Source organism: Centroberyx affinis, unplaced genomic scaffold, assembly GCF_046629955.1.
Source record: "Centroberyx affinis isolate AG114_WGS23_722 - 3 ecotype Tasmania unplaced genomic scaffold, CSIRO-AGI_Caff_v1 ptg000539l_1, whole genome shotgun sequence".
Lineage (NCBI taxonomy): Eukaryota > Metazoa > Chordata > Actinopteri > Beryciformes > Berycidae > Centroberyx > Centroberyx affinis.
The window spans coordinates 150,981-175,034 of NW_027279187.1; the positions used below are offsets into that span (position 1 = coordinate 150,981).

Consider the following 24,054-nt stretch of genomic DNA (forward strand, 5'->3'; position numbering starts at 1 on the left):
GATTAACAGAGAAGCAATAGGCATGGGGCTGTTTTACATTAGTGATCAATGTACTGTCCTGTCTGACAACTATGAAACCTCTTAAATTGGGTTCCATTATTGCATAATGCATTCATGTTATACATCAACAGATCAAAATGAGCATGCACCGAAACAGAAACTGATTCATAGATAACTACACAGCCGTCTCAGCTATGCTTTCAATGTCTCCCCATGAGCTTATCGTTCTGAGTTCTGGCATCTTCAATACAACATGACATGTATTTAAGTGCTTTGGGTCAAAAAGAATAACAAAATGGACCCTATAACAAAAGTAGATTTCAGTGGCTGTTGTTTTATTTAAAAAAATAAATAAATAAATCAAGTGGCACAGAGATACTTTGTGCTGCAGCAGAATGAAGAAAGGAAAATGCACATCAGGCATGTAGTTGATGCTTTAATATTATTAGCGAAAGGGTTGGTTACCTAGTCAAACCAGTAAATGAAAAGTCTCATCCAAATGAAACTTTTGAAAACAGCCTTTTACACAAATCGACCAGTGGTTGGGCTATGGTAAACGAGAGGTCACATTCCACTATGTGCACACACGCACTTTGTGATCACACACACGGTTTGGCAGTAATGCAGGTGCGGCTGTTGTGTAGTAGTATATTGAAGAGCACGCACAGCAGCCCTGTGGCTGGGATTGGTGTTACAGTGTAAGAATGCCTTTTTGCTGCTACTCCCACACAACTTTTTGTCGCACACAGTACAGAAGCACGCACCCAGTTCTCTAAGTTTGTAGTTAGCAGTTTCCCGTCTCCATCCATTTGATCTATCCATGCCCTTCTCTCAACTGAAACTGTGTCTTCACCAGCTTTTAATATCCTTGCTTCCATCTTTTGGTCTGATGCAAGCTACACCTCCATGCCAGTGACTCACAGGCATAAGACTGAAAGCAGGTTGCTCCTGATTGGTTAAGACATTGCTGCACTCGCATACCATTGGACATTGTGAAATATTGCTTTGCATGACTGTATGTGATTGGATAAGCAGCAGCTACAACAGCAACCCACGTATAGCAGGGTCTTGCTGCTATGGTGACAAAGTTGAATCAAATGGGCAAATCATTTTGTGAATCTAAAGTGGCATCTACTGAACGCTTAAACAGCTGATCAAAATTAGGCACTGCAAGCACAGGAGCACCAGATAACAGGGTTTTCACTTGTTCAAAGGCCAACTGATACATGCCAAACCAACTGAGCCTGACCTTTGGGCTCAGTAAGTCAGTGAGAGGCGCAGCACAAGCAGAAAAATTATTGTAAAATCACCCATAATACCCAGCCATCCTCAGAAAACGGCGTAGTTCGGTTCTGGAGGTAGGAGCAGGATGTGCTAGAATAGCCTCCACTTTAGAACTGACAGGGCAAACCTGATCTCAACCCACAACTTCACCTAGATACCGACAGTGGCTTGAGTAAACTAACATTTTGCAAGATTGAATGACATCTGGCGCAGTGCAGGAGAACTTTAAGCCCTGCGTACCAACACAATATTAACATATAGGCTATCACTTTTACCATTAGCTCTTCACACAGCTTCTCTCTACCCCCTAAATGTCATATGTCCGAAAAACTTGGGTAGCACGGAATATTCCAACAAATATTTCCCAGCCATATTTAGCAATTAAGATAATTCTAACGGCACCTGCTTGCAGCATTACTTTCAGGAAAGGTTTTGCTCAAATCCAAAAACCAGTTCTCCATAACAAGTTCTCAAAAGCAGATTCTCCATATCACCTCTAGCTAATTATGACACTTTTCCTAATCTTAAATCATGGCAGAGATAAATTATTATTATTAACCTGTGCAAGTTCCTTTCTTTGTTTATTGACAAAGTAAAACAAATGTAATTCAGTGAATGTCTGCTTTGGGTTGTAGAGGATAAAACTGCAGTTATTAACTAGGGATGTTCCTGAATCTGAAGATCGGCAAAGCCCGAATAATGCGTTTAATGGAATATTTGTTCCTTCTGAATTTTTTTAAATATTCAAACTAGCTGGCTTTTCTAATTTAACTCCTAAGAGAGTGGGTTGGGGTTTGAGTTTCAGTCTGCTACACAGTCAGTCTGCTAGTGTTGCTGTTACTGCCTGCCACACATACACAGACAGAAAAAAAAGGAGAAAAAAAAAGAGAGCAAGAGCAAAAGAGAGAGAGAGCTGCTTGTTTGTACACTTTTTGTTTGCTCTGGGATCTGTCAAATTATTTTGATTACTAATTTAGCATTAGTGAGACCGATTCTTCGCTTTTCTTGTCCAGGCGGTTGGTTGAACAAATACAGATACAAATACAAGTAGTACCATCTCCAAACCCCTAACCCCTTGTATTAAGTACGAGCTTTAATGCAAAATCTGAAAAGAACTCCACCAGCTCTGTCATTCTAAAATGGACTGGCATTTACCAGATATAGCCTTTATTCTTTAACAGCTTTAGAAAACACAAAATATTGCTTGAACGTTTTTGTTTTCTTAGGGAAATTCTGAATTCAAATTTCAGAGACTTGGCTTGATTTTTTTTGTCACACTGGTGAGACCAAAGAAAAAATTAAGTGGCATTACAAGAAAAAAAGACTTGTGAAATGCAACCACAAATGTTCACACTCTGGAGCCCTGCATAATAAGTACCCTAATACGGAATGACAGAAAGTGTGTTACATTTGTAAACCGATAAAATATTTATCCTTGATATGAGCCATCTCTTTATAAAACACTATTGCAATACATTTTCAGCATGGAATTAAGAATATCCTGAGATTGATAAACTACAGCTATTCAAATACTGAACACTGACAGTGGAAAAATGTGTAGGACTTTGGACTGTAGCACTGGAAAAGCTTGCATTTTCTCCACTGTGAATCAGCAGCTGTTCTGCCAAACTTTGGGCTGATAGAGAGAAGGGAGCTTTTTTTTTTTAGCAGCCCTCTAGACCATTAGATTTGTGACAAATGACAAAATTAAAACCCATTCAAATGATCCTCAAAACCTCTGAAGATGTGTTAAGTAAACTCATGCTATCCATTTTAATGTATTTTACATACGTTTCATACTTAACAAAAATCTGAAATGGAACTTTGGGTTGTTTGAATAATCTGTTAAAACATTATCATGCTAACAACAAGACTACCAATGCACTTGATAAAGCAGCTCACCCATCGGTGTGTGAAGAGCAACATGCTCCTGGTACGGGTTGAAATACTTGTACTGCTTCCCGCAGAACTCGCACACATAGCTCCCAGTTTCTGAAAAAAAGAAAACACAAAAGCAAACAAGCAAACCTTTGTTTTCATTTTAAAACTGTTCATTTGATATCAGTTAAGCAAAGATCTCATTTGTTGGATGATTTGCGCATAATTAATACAAGCCAATAGACCCTCATTATCCTAATCTCAGACATCTAAACTAACCAAATGGGCAGAATGAACAAAGTATGCAACATGTGACATATTTTCGACCAACTGTGCTGCTCATACATGCAATTACGCCGTCCAACTGCAAATTACACTGCACAGGGTGCATAATTTGGAATGCATGTGCAAGGAGAAGTCATACAGAAACTATTCAACCCCCTTGACTTTTTCTGGTGTTGTAGCCTGAATATTCAACCCCGAGTCAAACCTTTGTAGAGTCACCTGTGGCAATGATTACGACTTCTTCAAGTCTTCTATCAGCTTGGCACATCTGGATTTTGTCATTAGACAGATTTTCAATGTGATTCAAGTCTGGGCTTTGGCTGGGCCACTCAAGGACATTCAGACTCTTGTTCTGAAGCCGTTCCAGTGTTGAGGTAACTGTATGCTTAGGCTCATTGTTCTGATAGAACATAAATCATCACCCCAATCTAAGGCCTTTCATTCAAATCATGTCCAATCAGCTGAAATGGCCACAGGTGGACTCCAATCAAGTTGCAGAGACATCTGAAGGACATTCAAAGGAATTTGTATGCATCATAACACGATCTGTGAAAATTAATTAATTTGTGAAAATAAACTAAATAAATAGTAAGTCAAGGGGGTTGAATATTTTCTGTAAGCTTTGATCTTGTATTGCAAATGTATTTCAGTCTTAATTTTAATTTCCACACTCTAAAACAAATATGTCCTAAACAAGAATATTAAACAGTCTTACTTGGTCCAATTTTCTGATAGGGTTCAACTGGCTCCTCCTCTTTAAGGTCATCAACAGGTAACACTACCTGCTCATATGGATCTAAGAAAGATAAGAAGGTATAGAATGGGGTATTTAGTTCCTTACTGAATACTTATTCGTATGCAAAATGTAACTAATGAAACAACCTGACGGAGATGAAGAAAAACTCAATATTGAATGAAAAAAAAAATTAAATTTAGCTTTAATTTAGAAAAGTTGAAAGAACATGGAGGCTAGTTACCATCAACTGCGTGCAGGTCACGGTGCTCCTGGAAACAGCTGTAGTACTTGTACTTCTTGCCACAGATGTCACAGGAGTAACGGAAGCTACCTATAGACACACAGAGAAAGACCAGCACTGTTTATCTGTGTGACACACACATACACAGGCAATCAATGACTTCATATTTGGAAACTCACAACCAGTGTTTTGTGGATGACAAAAATACAATCTGGGCCGATTACTGATTGCTCTACTGGACAGTTTACAGTAGAGAGAGACGTTGTGGGTACATAGTATGCACCTTAGCCAGCCAAGCCCCCAGTAAGAATATACTTTTTAATATTACTTTGAGTTCCATGAACTGTCCTTGAGTGTTCTTACGCTGCAGTTAACATTTAAAACCAGTTTGATAGTCTATTTTTTACCCTTGACAAGCTAAGCATGCCAATGCTTGCCAATATGTGGCGTGCCCTTTAAGCAGAAGCCCCAACATGCAGTGCATAGCACACAAGAAACACAAGAGTTGCACTACTTTTCCTGCAGGTAACTATGAAATCATAATAAGGTCAGAGAAGCTATAAGAGGTCAATATTGGCCTTTATGCCCAGAGGTGTTTAACTGCTTCTCACTCTGATTCTCCCGAAAAGTATTTCATTGTGCCACAGAAGAAGGGGTGGATAGGGCAGACAATTGTATGTGGATTTCAGCCATTCTGCTTTTTGAAAAAGATGTATATAGATAGATAAGATAAATAGGATATACTAAAATATATAGGATAAGATTAGATAGTATAAGGACAGACAGACAGGCAGGCAGAGAGTTAGGCTAAACAAGATTAACAAAGAAAGAAAGACAGACAGGCACACAGACAGACCGGCAAACGAGAAAGGATAAAGATTCTTCATTAATCCCTGGAGGAAAATACATGGGAAATTATTTTTATGACTAAGATACATACACACACAAACAATGCTAAAACAAAAGAAATATATGCAAACAATCATCTCAACAACATCAATAATAATAATAATATAAAATACAAAATGATACAAACTTTGACTTATTTGACATGACATACTTCACAGTAACATTTACAGATGACCAGATGACAGTGCTCAGCTCTATGGAAGTGTATAGTTAACTTTATCAAAATAGTTTGAAATGTTGCCAACATTTTGGGGCTTTCGGATTCTGTCCAGATCCCTTTTTTTCAGCTATGGAAAAATGAATGGGATTTTTGGATTCTGTTTGCCAAACATTCTGTTCTTAAAATGGGTGAAATAATGCAAGTAGAAATGAGCTATGATGAAGTTATTACATATTTTAAATTGTTACTGAATTCTTAAAAAATGTTTTGCTAACAACCATGGTGTGGACGTTGCATTATCTTTGCCTATGGCAGGCAATCTTTTGTTTTTTCCATTGTTTTTCCAGGACTTAGTGGACAGTTAAAGGCAATCATTTTACACCCATATTCATTTTCATGTTAGACTGAAAGAGGGCAGGAGAGCAGAATTACCAGAATCCCTTATTTGGGCTGAAAAATGATGCCACGCTTGAGAAGACAATGTTAATGCAAATTGGAGAAAATGAGCATGTTGGTAATGATAATGCAAAAGTATTTGTCATTGCCATTTAATTTTGGTGTATAAATGGCATGAGAATGTGGAAATATAATTGTAAATGGGCCCAACGCTTTTCTCTTTTCTTTCACATTTAAATGCAAGAAGGGCAAGTCTTTGAAAATGAAATGTCAAATAAATGTTTTCCCTGTCCATTTTAATTTGTCAGAGAACGTGCATACCAATACATCAAAATTTAAACGCAAAATAGTTTACTGAATTACATTTTTAATCACTTAAATGCTGTACATAGAAGTACACAGAAAATAAGTATTTTATTGAATTTCAGTTTTCACATCTGAATTATTATCTGCATATTGTTAACCATGAAGCAGGCCAAGCCTTTAAAAATGAAATGTAAAATGGCCTTTGCATTTCATTTGCAATTTGTCAAAGACTGTGCATACTAGTACATGAAAATTCAAACGCAAATTGGATTATTGAATTTAAATTTCACTATGACAAAATGTATGCATACATAAGTAGATTTCCAATTTGCATTAATGTTTCAATAAAGTTAACTATTCACTTCCATAAGCCCCTTCTTGCTGGATGAGGTTGTAGAGGGGTAAGAAGGGACAGAGGACAGAAGAAGAGGTTGTAGAGGGGTAAGAAGGGACAGAGGACAGAGGAAAAGCTTGTAGAGGGGTAAGAAGGGACAGAGGACAGAGGATAGTACATTATGAGTACATAACAAAACCAACATGGGGATCCTGGTGGATCAGTGGTTTAAGGCGTGTACCATGAAAATGCAACGTCCTGGGTTCGAATCTGCTCCAGGACTTTTGTCAACTCAACATGTCAATTCCCTCTCTCCCAATCGTTCCTGTCTCTCTCTCATTTGAACTCTATTATAATAAATGCAAAAATGCAAAAAAAAAAAAAGACATCTCAACAGTCTCCAAGCTATCTAAAGCCAGGAGCGCCTAAAGTGCTCCCTGGCACACCTCAGTCTCATGAGTCACTGTCTGAAGGCAATCTGTGGCACTGACAGCATGACACAGAGCAGGTCAAGGACATTGTCCATAATAGCAGAGTTTTATCAACATATTTTTCTCCAATACAACCACCAGTTAGTTCAGGCTCAGCCTTATGACAGTGCTGGCCTTTTTCACCAAAGTAATCTGCCTGTGTGCATCCCACTTGTTGTTGCTGCAACAAGAGCACCCAGGATGGTGCATCACCTCTATTCTGTTGAACACATCCGAGTGACAATGTTTTATCATTTATTAATTATTTGTGCTTATAACTGCTTTATTATTCTTAAATGTTGCAGCCATCCAATTAAAATTGATTTCACTTGCTTGGTAAACTAAGCTAGGGGCCTTGGGACCATCCCCTGCTACACAGTCGGCCAAATCACACCTGTTAGTGATTGTACTCATGGGAAAGCTAGCAAACTCATGTTCCCCACCCCCCAATTTCTTTATTATTATTTTTCTGGACTCAAAGTGCTTCTACCTACTTTCAGCTAGTCTATTCAAACTTTAAAATGTTCAGGAGATATGCAGAAGTATTCAAATTTATTAAACACTTTTAAAAGATTAACACTTTCTAATGAATTCAACTTTTTAACCATTCAAGCTGAAACCTGCACACTTCCAGCAGGTTTCAGCTAGCCAACATATGTTCTCCAGAAATGTTCTTTTCTGGTTTTCTGGTAATGGCATAACTGGGCCTCAGGCCCATACAGTAGTAGAAGGAAGACAGCCACATCAAACACTCATCTTTGACACTCAGGCCCAGATCCACTAAAGGTTTGTACAGGGAAGAGTGCACACTATATAAAAAAAAAAGATCAAATCAGAATACCATGCTATTCAGAAACCGTCTGCAATGAGCGGACAGTGTGCCTAATAGTGCTGGTAAAAAAAAAAAAACGTGCTTGTCATGGTTTTGCATATGTAAATTATATGTAAATATCATTATTTGGCCAACATAATATTATTTGTCAGAGAGGCCATGTAAATTGAGATTATGCCCAATTCAATAATTCGTCACAACACAAACTCCTCCAAATTATCGTAGTGCATATAAGATTTTTTGAAAAGTGTGGAAAAGTCTCGGAGCAATGAGCCATTCTGAATGTCCCAAACTGTTTGTGTAAAGACTGGTCTTCTTGTGTTTTGCATACACTGGTCAGACATGACCAGCAAACACACCGGGGAGGTCTGGCACCATGTAGTTCCTAGAGCAGATCAGATCAGCACTCCAATTATAAAGGGTGCTTTAGGGCGAAAGGGTTCCAACCTTGGTGGATTAGTCTTACAGCTGAAGCATGCAATTTGTGCATGCAATTTGTGATGAAGGGGGCTATTTGCTTGTGAAGTGCTCTTTTTAAGCACTATCTGCATAGTCCATCAAGCGAGGCCATGACACTGCCTATTTGTATTTATTTTATTTTCTACCCTCCTGTTCTCTTCTTAGAACTTCTATCTCCACAGCATGTACTTAAATTCTATCACTCTACTCTTCTTGCAATTTACGGTGACGGGGAAATCCACCATCATCGCACTGTATCCGACCTCATCCATCCATCTAGGACTCCTTGCACTCAGACCATCGTCTAGCAAGGCCTGTGCATTGGTAGTCCATAAGTGCATGTTCATCTCAGCCTAGATCTCCCTCCTTCTTCTGCCTTTCCTTATTGTCTAGGATCACCTCAGTGAACACAGCAACACCCACTGCCCTCTTAGCTGCATACAGTTTCATGTTTTCAGGTTGTGGTGGTGTCACAAGTTTACTCATCTCTTCTGAGTGGGAATTCATTGTTACACCTCTTTCACATGTCAATTTCTTCATTTGCACATTTGAATTCCTTGCTCTCACTGTAACCCACCCCGACCTCTTTCACACTGTTGTCCTTCATCCCTTCCACTCTTCTTTCTTTACACTAGATCACTTGGCTCTTGTCCTCACATCCCATAACTTCTCCTACTATTGCTTTACTGATGACACTCAACTCTTTTCTGTCCTCTAAGGGCCGGTTCATATGCGGCACCCTAAAACGCTTGGAAAACATGAGGCGCACTGCTTGCATCATTTTATCAAGGGCACTTAGAAGGTTGCAACCAAAACCAACCAGGACTTCAGCTAAAATAATGGATTACCATCGGCGTAAAACCCTCGCAGTAGCTCACCAGTTGCCCCAAGTTCTGAGCATATATTCCTCCAGGAATTGTTCTGTCCAGTAAACATTATTTTGACTTGAACAGACGGGTCATACAGCTCCGGGTATGCTTGAACCAAAATTATAAGTCTCTCCTGTCTCCTCCTGCAGCTGATTGGTTATGTCCCATCACGTGACTTTTGGTGCGTTTGCGGAGTTCCAAAAAAGTTGAGATATTTTTATCTCAGTACGGCATGGTCGCGGCCGAGTACGCATGTGCGTCACGTCCACATCGCTCTCATGTTTGTGCATGTCTGCAGTGCGCCCATATTGAAATTTGCGCTCAAAAGACGCCGCATGTGAACCGGCCCTAACACTCATTACATATCTCCGCTTTCCACTTCAAACAGCTTAGTCAAGACTAAGCTGCTCTGTTCCCTTGCCCTCTACAAGAGCTTTCCATCACCACTGACAACAACATGGTGGCACCTCCCAGATTGAGAAGAATCTTGGTGTGATTCTAGACAACCAATCGTTGTGCAAAGTTCACACTGCAGCCAAGACTCAATCTTGCAGGTTTACACTCTACAAGATCTGCCGAATCAGGTATTTCCTCACCTCTGCTCAGAATTACTGCAACTCCCACCTAATCACACTCTCCACTCCACTTCATGGGGTCTTTAAGTGTGGGCCAAGCAGAAAGTAGAAACAGTAAAGCAGGAGACAAATGAACTGCCAGATGGAAAATTAATAGGAAAAAACATTAGCAAATGGAATAACACAGTAAGTAAAATTTAAAAGCCTTTTTAATAAAATTCATTTTTCAAATCCATTTATAAATTCAGTAATGTATTCATCATTTAAAGACTTGAATTGACACATTTACTGAACATGTTATTACTTTCTTTTTAGCAACAGCTTTTTTAATTGCATTATTTTAATTTGAATTTAATTAATCACTTCATAAAATGTTTTTTTTTAAGGTATCTATTAATTAATCAATAATAATTCATCACTGAACTAGTCTATAATAATTAGGTTGGCACACTAGAGTGGACCTGTGTCTCTACATTCTATCTAGAACTTTAGTGTTAATGTTCTTTTCGATGGTAAAGCTGTTCAATTATGTTAATTTGCACTGTAAAAGGAAAGATCATTTATGTGATGAGATTCCCACTATACTAGTTTATGTTGGAAGTTAATTACTGCTAGCATGTGGTACCTTTGGTTTAGGTAGCAGCAGCTTAATAGCATGTCAACCTCTCTGGGGTAAACTCAAAAAGTTTCAAGCAGTAACACAGTGCAATCATTGTATAGTGATAAGGTCATTGATCTGTACATTACATAATTGCATAAAATCAAGAAAAATAATGCAAACATAAATAGAATAATTAATCAGAAATGTGTTTTTACTTCCACATTCATCAGTAAGGCCACTAACATACACATATAGCCCATTTAATAAATATTCAAGAGACTCAAGTTATCTTGATTATGAGGAACCCGAAGAGTTTGGTATAGACCGTTATATAGGCCGACTTTCAAAAATCCATCCTTTTCTACAGGCAGTTTCAGTCAAACTCCAGTAAATGCATCACAACTGGACTTGGTCCTGATTGGCTCCCCTCACTAAAGAATTACTAAAATCCTTCCAATCAGGCCAGTTTGTAGAATTTTAGCTGACACACCCACTGGAAAGCCTCCACTAAGCAGGTTTACCTAATTTGAATTAGAGGAGCTGGAGTTGTCGACCAATAAGGTTCCAGCATTGTAACTGTTCTGCCTGTGATGACTTAGTCAATTCAACTTTTAACTTAACTACATTTATAGAGTTGAGGCAAGGGCGTGAAGACATGGGCATGACTATTTCCAGGTTCTGGAAGCAACCATCCCATTCATCTTTTGCATAAACATTGTCACCTGACATGCCATTCGGAGTGTTACAAAAGCTGAATGAACTGAACCGCTACATGATTATCCATCAGCTCAAATGAATAGCAGCTGCATCGAAAAAAGTAGGATAAATGGAAAAAAAAAGACTAGGGTACAAATGGTACATATGGTCGTTAGGAGGTAAATAAACTACTCATCCCAGAGAGAATTGTGCCATTGAAGCCCCCGAGTTACAGAGTTCAGAGAGCACAGTAACTTGTCGCTCTGTCATCTTGTCATGTGGGAGAGACAAAGTATATCTAGAGCTAGTCATACAAGAAATACCTAACGTTACAACCACAGACTGTAAAGGGTTACAACATTAACGGCAAAGTAGCGGTGGATGCGACGGATTAGGTAAGTTTAATGAACGTCTTATCAAAGCAGGTATCAGAGAACTGTTAGCTAGCTCACTGGTGCACATGTACTACACAGCTGGCATCTCTATAGCAACATGACACTATACTGAAGGTTTATATTCTGTGAAAAACTTGCATACTTTCTATAATTCTATGTCAATGTGCTTGATACACATACCAAATCGGCGTTGTCACCGAGTTTGTTGTGCTATCACCATAGTAACGGCCTCTAAGGGTATTGTAGGGTTTGGTGCCATTTGAACCGAATGTCTCAACTCTATTTGCAAAATAACACAAAGAACATTATTCTCATCCTGAGCCATAATATATTTGAAAACAAAATCCTGAAAATGGAATAATATGGGACCTTTTAATGTAAAATGTCCCACTGGCATTTGGCCAGTGCCCCCAACTGACCCCTTTCAAATCACAGGCAACAGACACTTATATAAATACAGTTTGCACTGAGCATTGCTTTTTAGGGATGCAAAAGTGTTCTTCACTGCAAACTTTCTCACAGCCAATCTCTGTCAGTGTTGTTCACCTTTACTTGTGATTGGCAGATCAGCAACATGCTGTACATTTACAGGCATGACTGCTGGCTGCATGCCAGACACACAACCCACTCCAACCAACTCAGAACAAGACACTCTGTTTTGGTGCAAATGTTAACTCGGAAGGACGTTTCCAAAATGCCACAAGAGAATCTGATGAAGATGAGAGATGCAAAAACCCATATAAAACCCATAAGTACCGTAACAAGTGGACTTGCGCTTTTTAGGTGCTGGGGGGGTATGAATGATAGGAGTGAAACTATGTTGACAAAAAACTCCACTTGTTAAAGGAATAGTTCACCCAAAAATGAAAATTCTGTCATCATCTACTCACCCTCATGCCAGTTGAAACACAGGTGAAGTTTGTCCATATAACACACAGGGAGGTTGCCAGCACAACTCCATAGCAGCCTTCTCCAAAACAACTGAAGTCAGTGGGGACCAGTTCCTCAGAGTTCCAAAAAGACCTACAGTATATTTACACCATAATTTAGTGCAAATCTTAACTACAGCTGATTGATTTGCAACAAATAATGGTGTATAGGCCTTTCTATTCCCAGTGTGATTGTTTGGCTGTTTTTGTTTTGGAACTCTAAAGAACAGGTCCCCATTGACTTCAGTTGTTTTGGAGAAGGCTGCTACCAAGTTGTGCTGGCAACCTCCCTGTGTGTTATATGGACTAACAAATTTAACCTGTGTTTCATTCACCAAAGTGCTGTGTTAGCACTTTGTGTTGTTGTATCTAAGAGAAACATTGAACAAAATATTGAATTAATGTGGTGACTTACCCGCAAGAAAATCACTGAGCTACTTTCCTGCTTGTTTGAGTTCTACCATACTACCTGGTGTACGAGCACACACTGTATTTCCCTTAAGCAGGACTCTAAACAGCGCATACCATAATGCCTCCAAGCACTGCACAAGACGATCGAACACACACACACAGTGCTTAGTCCAGTGATTGATGGCATTTCTGCTTTATTGGATAGTCACAAAGCAGAAATAGTCAGGAAGGATGGGAGACAAAGAGGGGCTTGGCATGCGACAAAGGTCCTGGGCCAGATGTGACATTGCGGGTTCATTGTGCTGTATGTGCCTTAGCTTACTGAGTCACATGGACGCCCCGTGAAATTGTTTTTTTAGAGATATGATGTAAGTTATGAATTGTGGTGGCTTGGTTTCAATCAGACTGCATAGAAAAGATGTGTATTAATATGAAATAATGATCAACTGTTAAATGAGCCAAGTATGAAATAAACAGCTTGTGCTGGCATGTTAATAAACATGAGTGTGTTGAATAGATGAGTGTGCAGAAGTCTACTCACTGTTGGGAGTCTGGGGTGCACCATCTCCAACCATGCTCTCTGATTCTGCAGAGGGAAAAACAGAAAAAAATACAATCATACAGAAATCTGTGATTAGATGAGTGCTAAGGCCTGTAGTAACAGCTTCTCACAGTTTCTAACCTATGCTAAAAAATGCCAAGATAATTCAGATATTAAACCAAAGAAAGAAAAATCACCATTTTAACTGCTAGTAAGTGAATGCACCAAAATTATGGCAAACACAACAATCTGCTACAAATCAAATTCTGACGAAAATAGGTCTCGAATGACTCATCTATATACTGTAAGCGTATAATTTTAGGCCCATACTGTCATCCAAGAGAAAATTGTTAAAAATAGAGACTATTTTGAGTTAATTGCTCTGTGGCCTTTTGTAAAGAACCAATACACACATACAAATCTACAGTGTCTTACCTCTGTGTGCCCTGACATGTGTCTGAAAGCAGTTATAGTACTTGTACTTCTTCCCACATACCCCACACACATAGGAACCTGCATGAGAAGGCAAAACAATGTTATAAAAACAAGGTGACAGTATTAACAAGAGTGCATAAATGTAACTAATTTGGCTGTCATATCAAATGTCAACTTCAGGAGAATTTAAGACATTGGTTCTATCTTGTCTCCTAAGAGAAAGAGTCATCTCTGTCATAACTACCATGAACATCTACCCGGCAATTACCTCTCTGAATATACACTGAAATAATTACCTAACAATCACTTAACGTTGTAATCAAGCTCCTTCTCATATAGTAGCATGCTTTCACAAGTAGTCCTTTTTAAATAAACCAATCTCAATAATCAGGGACGTAATCAGGAATGTGAAAAAGCAGGAAAAAAACAAAAAACAGGGATATCCATTAGAAATGAATGGAAACTATACATCCTTAAAGTACCTCTAAAATACTGAAATGTCACATTTATGAGTATACTTACTGTAAGTATACAGATAAACTCAATTCTCTATGCTTTCACGCCACCTTGACTGTTCCTGTGTCCAGGCTAAAGACTAAAGGCCCCTAGGCTTTGAAACAACTTGCCTAAGAAGCTCAGGCTGGTTGAGTCGGTTTCGTCTCTTAAATCACTTCTCAAAACTTACCGTTATCGTAAGGTCTTTCTATAATCTTGCACTTTTATTCATTTTAGCCTTGTTGTCTGTTAATGTTTTTTTTTGCCTTATCCTTATGGCTGGAATATGGCTGCAATAAATATGACATAAAATAAATTTGGTTTTCTATGTCTTTATTGTGTATAGATACACCCTAAAGTCAAAATAGTGTTTTTCCACACTTCACAGACATAAACGGCTCAGGCAAAAATACACAGAACCGTAAACAGAACAGAACGGTGACTCCTGTCTGGCTCACATGCCGCGACCGCTGGACACAGCAACACTAGATAAAATGGCCCCTGTGTCGGCTCCAACACACACACATCTAAATGCCAGATCAAATGTCTGGTGGACATTGGCCTTGAACCCAGGATCTCTGGCGTGGCATACTTATGCTTTATCAAACGAGCCAAACTCAAAGTGATGCAGCAATAAGGCTCTTTGAAATTTTTGGGACCGACTGACTCATACTTTCTGCTGGTCTCAGCTAAAAAGCTTATACTTAAGTCATAAGACCCTCATGTAATTTCATCAGTGACATCAACAGCTAAATCTGATTAGGTAGATCATAGGTAGGTCATAGTCTGTTTAAAACATTAAGCTATAAACTGTTTCAATAGAATAATCACACCCATTATTTTTCTCCAATACATAAAGTTTAAAAAAAATTACAACATGCTTTTCATCCAGTCTTTTCATAGAAAGTATGAGGATTGAGTATGAAAATATATTTTGTGCAATATATTTAGATAAATGGGACTAATAGGAAAAATGCAATATATTAATCAATGATGTCATGTGAGTCATTTTCATTTCATCAGTAAAAAACTTCCTGTGCCCTAATAAATCTCACCAAAAAGAGAGAGCTTAATGTTCACAAATGAGTGCCAAGCACACTCAAAAGTGTCCAAAACTCAGGCCACCTCTTGAGGAGGTCTGTGTTTGGTTTATTTAAGCAGAGGTCAAGTTTATTTTAAGCTTTCAAAAGTGCAAACAGTGATGAAATAACTCTTGGAAAATATAGCCCAATTAGGTGTAAATAATGGCAGGTGCAAAGGATGTCCTTATCGAGTTGTTTCAACAGGCAGAAAAGTTGTGCACCTCCATAACGCAAGGTCAAGTGTCGATAAGCCAAACATGATTGCAGTCAGGAAAAGCATGTATATATATTCACACACCTATGCATGAGTCTGTGCTCTTCGTTGGGGGAGGAGTACCAAGGGCAAACATACCCTGGGTCTGAGATCCACGGGATCCACCTCCACTTCCTCTTCCATCATTTCCTCCAATGACCACACAGATCTCAGCAGGGTTGGCATCCCCAACCTTCCCATTACTGGTCCCCGGGGTCCCAGGCTCTTTCTTTACTGTGACAGTTGGTGGGCTAGTGCTAGTGGTGGTGGCGGCTGAGGTGGATGAGGGGCCATCATTGGCCACACTTCCAGCATCCACCTGCTCCTTCCCAGGATTGGGCGCCTCTTGTGCACTCATGACTCTGCCTCCTCTGGGCCCGTGCAACTGCAAAGAAGGGAATAACGACATAAACAGACACAGACTTTACCTTACTGTTCTTTAACAATATGTAGTCTTGATATTTCGAACTAGCCTGATAAATCTATGAACAACAAAAACCCATGTTTTCACACTGCCATGGCTAAACATCCAACATCCAGGAATATAGAGATATAGAGTCGTGCCAAGATGGCAGGTTTGGTGCTATGTTTGACTGAAGTACCTTTGAACGAGCTGCATGAAATAAGTAGTAGCCTCCATTTGGTACCTATTCCAAAAGTCTAACAAGAACCAATTTGCTTGACAACCGCTCCTCTTTCCTCTAAATATAGAGTCAAGAGGCTTGTGAGTGGGGATGACATCTTATGGTTTTCAAAAGCAAACTAACCATCAAAATGTACAGGACACATAACGGAGACATCAGTCACATGGTGATTTCATATACAGAGGAAAACACACAAAAATAACATGTATTATCTGTTGTTAGCCATGAGGAACAGCGTGGCTTTACTGTTTACAGGTGACCTTTGGTGACAATAAGTTCCACAGCTTTGGGGTACCCAAGTGCTCTAATTTCAGAAATATCCAAATTATCCAACTTGCTACTTCAGCACAAGACTATAAAGGAGCAAGGCCTTGTCAAGAGAATGTGCTCAAAATGCAACCAAGCAAAACAGAGTTATGCCAGGATGACTGATTTTGTGGAAAGAGGGAAAATTAGTCTTCTAATAATAGCACACCAATACAGCAACAATGAGCCTTTTCATAGCCCAAACACACCTTTCCTTGGAAATGACATGACTAACCAAGTAACTACAACAATACTCAGCAAACAGGCCCAAGAATTAGATAATGCTGACACTAATTATAAACCACCATTTCAGGTTTTCAGTCCAGCTAAGGCATTATCTTTTTTGTATAAAGCAAAGAGCAGGTAGGAGCTGACCGATACGGCAACGCATTGGTTGGAAGAACTGATGGTGTGTAGCAGGATAATTGATTAAGTGCTTGACTGAATTTAAACAGAAAACGTCACCCTGAAGCTAATTCAGGTTGTTTCCAGCTAGGTGTCACTGTAGCTGGGACCCATCATTTACAATCTAACGTTCATATATGTGTCCGCTCTAATTGATAATGGGCTTATTGGAGTTAGGCTATGCTTTGCTTTTCACACGTCTGGCAGCTAGTGGTGGGTGATATCCATTTATTCTAAAAGAAAATCATGATATGCATCACAATATTTTTCATTTTGTACATGCCAACAAGAAAAAAAAAAAACTTTGAGTCAATCAGTCAAAGTAGGTTTTCCAATCTACCTTTTGAGATTCATTAAAATAAACAAGCACTTGTCTTCAACTCCAGCAAACCAGGTTCAATTCTTATTTAACATGACCAAAAACCTTTCCCTAGCCTTAATCAAATTGTTTAATCTAATCTTAAAACGTTGTCTAGTTTTAGTTGCCCAACCTTAACCATGACCTTAACGCAATGAGACAAACATTTTGGTAGAAAACGGATCCAGAACTTTTTTTTTTCACCTGTTGGTAAGTCAATATATAAGATAAACATGGGAGAGAAAAAAATAAATAAATATGTCTATGTATATGTATATGTCTATGTAAATGCATATATAAATAAATTAGTTCCCAGGTTACCAAGATCTTTCAAAATTTTTTAAGTTTAATTTTGTGGTGCAAATAAAACCTAAGATTCATCATTAAAAATTTGGAGAAAGTTTTCAGATATCTAACACTTCATATCTGCTCTATTCATCAATACTACTTTTATCAAAGGGTTTTACAAGCACATACAGCGGTGTATTATTGGCATAACAATGAAAAGAAATATGTTTCCAAATTATATGACTGAGAGAACATGTCAATACAGAACAAAAATGGATCCCTCATTGAACCTTGATATACTCCACAGCTAAACTGTGCTGACCGACACAAGATTACTCAATCCAACAGAGAAGTATGAGAAAAAAGGTATAAACCTATAAAGATCAGTGTCTTCAATTCACACCAGTATCTGCTGTTTGTTTTTGTTTATTGACTTCAAGTAAAGCAATTTCTGTACTATGTTTAGAATGGAAACCAAAATGGAATTTTTCCCCAATAAAAGATTTCTGCTCATGTATGCAGTAAATTGCTTATAAACAACTTTTTCTTACACTTTAGGGAGGGTAAAAATAGGTTTATAATTACTGAGAATGGGAAGGTCCAAACTAACTTCTTAAGAGGAGTGTTTGCATTTTGATGGTGCAATCTTTTGTGCCATAATCCAGGGTAAAGCATGATGTTCTAACCCACAAATGGTGACTATAGACATCATAAATGTACAGGACCATCAGACAGGTTTTGGTGCATTTTTTTTTACCTGGGTATGTACTTGTCTTTTTATCCCACAATGTTTTGATAATGTATTACATGACTATTTATTATTTTTTTCTTTTTTATCTCATGATGTGTACCTTTTAAATTAGATATTATTGTGATATTATTGTGATTATGTATTTCAGATCACTTCTCAGCTGCCATGCGAGTACTTAATAAACTTAAACTTAGACAGGCAGCACCATTCACGAGCCACCTAGTCTAAATATTATATAGTGTGTGATATGCATATTATAGTGTGTAAGTGCGGGTATGACTAGGGTTATCAAGTGGGCCCCTCCCATCACAGATGTTTAGTTGAATTAGGCTCACAACACCTCCAGAAGGTTCAACAGTGATTTCTGGCGTTAACAGAACCAACACCCCCGACACCGGCTCTCAACATCAAATACAGCTTATGCAGCTAAAATCGCCTACACTACCCCATACCTATGCTTGAGCTTATCCTTAGTTTCCACCAGAAATAATAACATCAATAATTTCTGAACTCACTATTGATTTCAATGACAATAAGCTAATGGGACGGCTGACACTGCTGGCTTGGAACTGTCCGCTCAACAGTTCAGAAACCAAACTGCATCAACAATTAGCATATAAATTCTATCAGCAATAGGCCAGAGGGATGGCTGATTCTTCTGGCTGGAGAGACAATCGATGATGAAACTGATGACTGTGCGTAGTCAGTATTGTATTTAAGTGACATGATAAGAATTGCATGTCCCTAATCTATATGTTAATGCCATGCTGGTATTTGCTTTAAGGAAGTTAACGATGTGCTCATTTGGGAGCCTTGAAAGCTGTATGATCTCACAAGTTGATCACAGTGTGAGACACATCTGAAGTCCCTGTTGCTTCCAACAATTTAATACGGGGGAGTTGCTGCATCACATTATGCTTACTGAACAGACCAATCAATAGGAGTGGGACAGAGTCACACTTGCTTGAGTCACAAGTCATACGGTCCAGGTCTCAAATGTCAAAGGGCTCAAGTCTCAAGTGTTAAAGATGGGGAATGCAACTTTGGAGAAATGAGCAAGGACTTGAAAGTATACAACAAAAAAATCCTCCTCCTCCCTCTCTGCTCTGCTCCCCCCCTCCCTCCCTCCGGTAACTCCTCCCTCCGGTAACTCCTCCCTCCCTCCAGTAACTCCTCCCTCCAGTAACTCCTCTCTCCAAACAAGGCTCAGGCACATGCATCAAACTTAATAAATGCAAAATCTTTTACACAAAACACTGCTCTACTTGCTCAATCTATTTTTAACTATAACGATACTAAACAATTTTTGGCAGCAAAGATTAGCCATTGCTACAAACCTTGGACAAGCGAGGTTCACTCTACACCGGAGATAGAGCGCCATAGAGCTGTCTTGGGCAAACTTGATAAATTTCAAACCTTTTATGCAAAACACAGTTCTGCTAGCTCACTCTGGTTGTTAATGGAATATTTGCCAGCAAAACAAATATTTTTTTGTCACTCATCGATTAGCTACTGCAGTTTCAAAGCCATAGCTTCCTAACACCGGTTGACTGACTGACCTGAATGTGGCTCCTTCCTGATGAACAGTCTGGTGCACTGGGGAAAATAACACAACACACACTTACACAAGTGTATTCCAGTCCAAATATTCAGTTTGGATTATGGCTGTTTCACCTCATCTCTTCTGTGGATATATGTGTTTTCTCTCTGCAGTTTGCAGGCTGGTCAGAACTAGACTGAGCTATGCGTGCATGTGATTGACAGGCAGTAGGGATGCCTCCTAGGAGAGAGCTGTCCTGATTGGTTGTTAAGATCCAGGGACACTGAGAATTTGGAGTGGCTGATAACAGGGCCTGGGACAGCAACAGAGACCGGATTTTTTCTCAGGGCATTTGATTTATTTATAGCTGTCTGGATGTTAAGAGAATTTCACCAAATATTACCAAAATGATTGTACAAAAAAAACTGCCTACCCCAGCTTTAATTCCTGATAAAAGTCAAGACAAGTCGGTTCATGCATACAATTGAGTCAAATGAAGTCAACTTTAGCTTAAAGCTATTTGGATGTCAGTTTAGAATTAAAAGGAAAACAGGCTCTTTGAATAATGTGTTAGACTTAGCACTATAGAGGTACTACACATAATATGACACTGTAGTGAAAATACAAATAAAGCTGTACCTAGCAAGCATAGCTACTCATCTAACTAGTATCCCTTCCTGCTGTTCAGACTTTCAGAAGGTATGTGTGTGCTTAACCCACATTTCTTTGAGTAGTGAAAGTCTGAAAGTTTGTTTGACCGATACCATGCGCACCATCATAGGTCCAACACAACTATGGTCACTATGGTTCACTAACACTGTCGGTGTTTGACAGCATTAAGTTGCACCCAAAGCATCATCACAGCACCCTGACTAAATATAAAACAATAATTTATTAGAGTGGCTCTTAATTTACCTAGACCGGCCATTCAAATATAATAATAATAATATAGCTTAATATTTGGAAAACACTCAATAGCCCATCAAAATACATTAGAATGGTAATGCGACAAGCACTGCATTGTAAAGATCATTGCCTGGGTCCCATGATATTTCATTCCTAGGCCAAGATCGTCCCTGATAAATCAAAACAACAAAAACGAGCAATTCATGGAGCTGGATCACAGGTAGCTCTCAATAATGATACCAAAAAATATGTTTTTCCTTACAATCTTAACTGCAATATTGAATTCTGCATCAATTGATTTATTAATAAAAAAAGACATCAAGATTACTACTTACGACTCTAAATAGCATGGTGTCCTCATTCAACCATGAATCGCCTTTGAAACTTAATATAAGACAAGAAACATCTTTATCTTTTTCATTTTCATTTATCCTTTACTTAATGATAGTCTCATTGAGATTGAGATATTTTTGTAAAGAGAGAAAAAACAACAAATATATATATATATATATGTGTTCGGGGGTGTGTGTGTGTGTGTGTGTGTGTGTGTGTGTGTGTGTGTGTGTGTGTGTGTGTGTGTGTATATATATATATATATATATATATATATATATATATATACACACACACATATATATATATATATATATATATATATATATATATATATATATATATATATATTACTTAAAAATATAAACGCAACACTTTTGTTTTTGCTCCCATTTTCATGAGTTGAAATAAAAGATCTAAGACTTTTTCTATGCACACAAAAGGCTTATTTCTCTCAAATTTTGTTCACAAATTTGTTTAAATCCGTGTTAGTGAGCACTTCTCCTTTGCCAAGATAATCCATCCACCTGACAGGTGTGGCATATCAAGATGCTGATTAAACAGCATGATTATTGCACAGGTGTGCCTAGGGCTGGTCACAATAAAAGGCCACTCTAAAATGTGCAGTTTTATTACACAACACAATGCTACAGATGTCGCAAGTTTTGAGGGAGCGTGCAATTGGCATTCTGACTGCAGGAATGTCCACCAGAGCTCATGTTGCAGCGTGATAATGCACGGCCCCATGTTGCACGGATCTGTACACAATTCCTGGAAGCTGAAAACATCCCAGTTCTTGCATGGCCTGCATACTCACCAGACATGTCACCCATTGAGCATGTTTGGGATGCTCTGGATCGGCGTGTACGACAGCGTGTTCCAATTCCTGCCGATATCCAGCAACTTCGAGTGGACCAACCTTCCACAGCCCACAATCAACAACCTGATCAACTCTATGCGAAGGACATGTGTCGCACTGCATGAGGCAAATGGTGGTCACACCAGATACTGACTGGTTTTCAAAAAATGCTGTAGCCATGCAAGTAGTCATGTGAGATCCATAGTTCAGTGCCTAATAAATGTCTTTTTTCAAGATAAAACTGCTCATTTTAGAGTGGCCTTTTATTGTGACCAGCCCTAGGCACACCTGTGCAATAATCATGCTGTTTAATCAGCATCTTGATATGCCACACCTGTCAGGTGGATGGATTATCTTGGCAAAGGAGAAGTGCTCACTAACACGGATTTAAACAAATTTGTGAACAAAATTTGAGAGAAATAAGCCTTTTGTGTGCATAGAAAAAGTCTTAGATCTTTTATTTCAACTCATGAAAAATGGGAGCAAAAACAAAAGTGTTGCGTTTATATTTTTGTTCAGTATAGTTGGCAATGGAGCTGCAGAACTCACAGCGCCAAATACAAATACACATCACTGTAGGTGCGTAGGCCAAAAATAGGTCAATGAGTGTCATGGTGAAAAGCCTGAACACTATTTGCAAAAAAGAGGACTTAAAAAAGAAGAGGAAGATTATTGCAAAAACAGCAAAAACAAGGAAGGAAGATTATTGCAAAAACAGCAAAAACAAAAATGTTGCGTTTATATTTGTTTCTTTATCGATTTTTTTAATATATATATATATATATATATATATATATATATATATATATATATATAGAAGAAACACAATTCAGTCACTGAGGGTCGTTAACTTTTCCTGGCCACTTGTCTCTGGCAGCAAATTTACACCTGTCTAACGGGTGAATCTACTTACTAAAAATTGGCTTCCATGCAAAAACAAACCATATTTATATCCATTACAACCAATTGTGTAATTTAATAGGTCAACAAAACTTGGCAGCATTACAGAAATCATATCAAATGTTAAAGTAAACAACACAATACTATTGTCTTATCATAATTCTTTTTATTTTTATCTCTACTGCTTATTGTAAGCACCTTGTCAACGGATGGCCGTGATAGGCAACCACGTACCATGGAGGGCTGAGAGTCTGCAGGTTTACACAGACACAGGGTGACTTCACTGATTAACACACCGTCAACCAGAGAGGGGAAACTACTTAATGAAATCATCTGGTGTAGTGTTTGGTTGGAACGAAAACCTGCAGCCTCTCTGCCCTCCATGGCACACGGTCACCTATCCCTGATGTATGCATTCTTTTTTCTAACTTAATTAACCTAACTTAAAAGACTACAGCCTAGACAACAGGCTGAACTTGTCTACACAACAGACAGGCAGGCACAGAAACACAGGCGGACAGAACAGGATACACAGATTGGAGTAACCAGTCCTTCAGCTCTGCATCCTCTTACACAGTGTGATAGTGGTGTCATACTTCTTAGTGAAGAGGACACATTGATACATACAGTCACATGGAGAGAACATACGCCTCATTTCAGATCAGAGAACTTGTTTTTTTGTTTTACCCATACAATTGTATTATTTCTTTTTTTTTCACTTCGCTAAATATTTTTTCCACCTGTCCCAGGCAACCGGACAACCATTAATGTCATACACTGGTCACATGTTCCAGCAGTCCAACAGTCAGAAACATAAAGGGACATACACTATAAATCACAGACATTGTAGAGAATGTGATATCTTTGCTGTAAAAATCAGTGAGGGGGACAACAAATTCTAATTTCAAATTGCTTTGCAGTCTGTTCTATTTGTAAGATGCACAGTACCAGGAACTGGTCTTACAAAGTCATTTATGTGTGGAGTTTGTGGGTTGTGACATGTGGGTTTCAGGTAGAATTTCTGTAAATCTGACTTTTGACATTTAAAAAAATTCTTGCAGTTTGGTGAAAAACAAGACGTGCTAAAAAAAAAAATAGATGGGTTACAGGCACATAATTCCTTTACCTCTGAACTGTTAAAACCTACAACAGCACGTGTGTGTTTGTGAGCGTGTGTGTGTGTGTGTGTGTG

The 24,054-nt window shown here is 38.6% G+C and overlaps 1 protein-coding gene across 2 annotated transcripts in view; it reads right to left on the minus strand.

Moving 5' to 3' along the window:
• Window positions 1-24,054, minus strand: part of znf618 (zinc finger protein 618) — a 48,047-nt gene that overhangs the window by 18,671 nt on the left and 5,322 nt on the right. For both annotated transcript variants that reach the window (XM_071517912.1, XM_071517910.1), the window contains exons 2-7: window positions 15,618-15,957; window positions 13,743-13,820; window positions 13,308-13,352; window positions 4,425-4,514; window positions 4,163-4,243; window positions 3,187-3,276 (exon numbers count right to left, since the gene is read on the minus strand). In XM_071517912.1, the coding sequence (XP_071374013.1) occupies window positions 3,187-3,276; window positions 4,163-4,243; window positions 4,425-4,514; window positions 13,308-13,352; window positions 13,743-13,820; window positions 15,618-15,930 (697 nt within the window). In that variant the 5' untranslated portion in view covers window positions 15,931-15,957. The remainder of the gene's footprint in view (window positions 1-3,186; window positions 3,277-4,162; window positions 4,244-4,424; window positions 4,515-13,307; window positions 13,353-13,742; window positions 13,821-15,617; window positions 15,958-24,054) is intronic.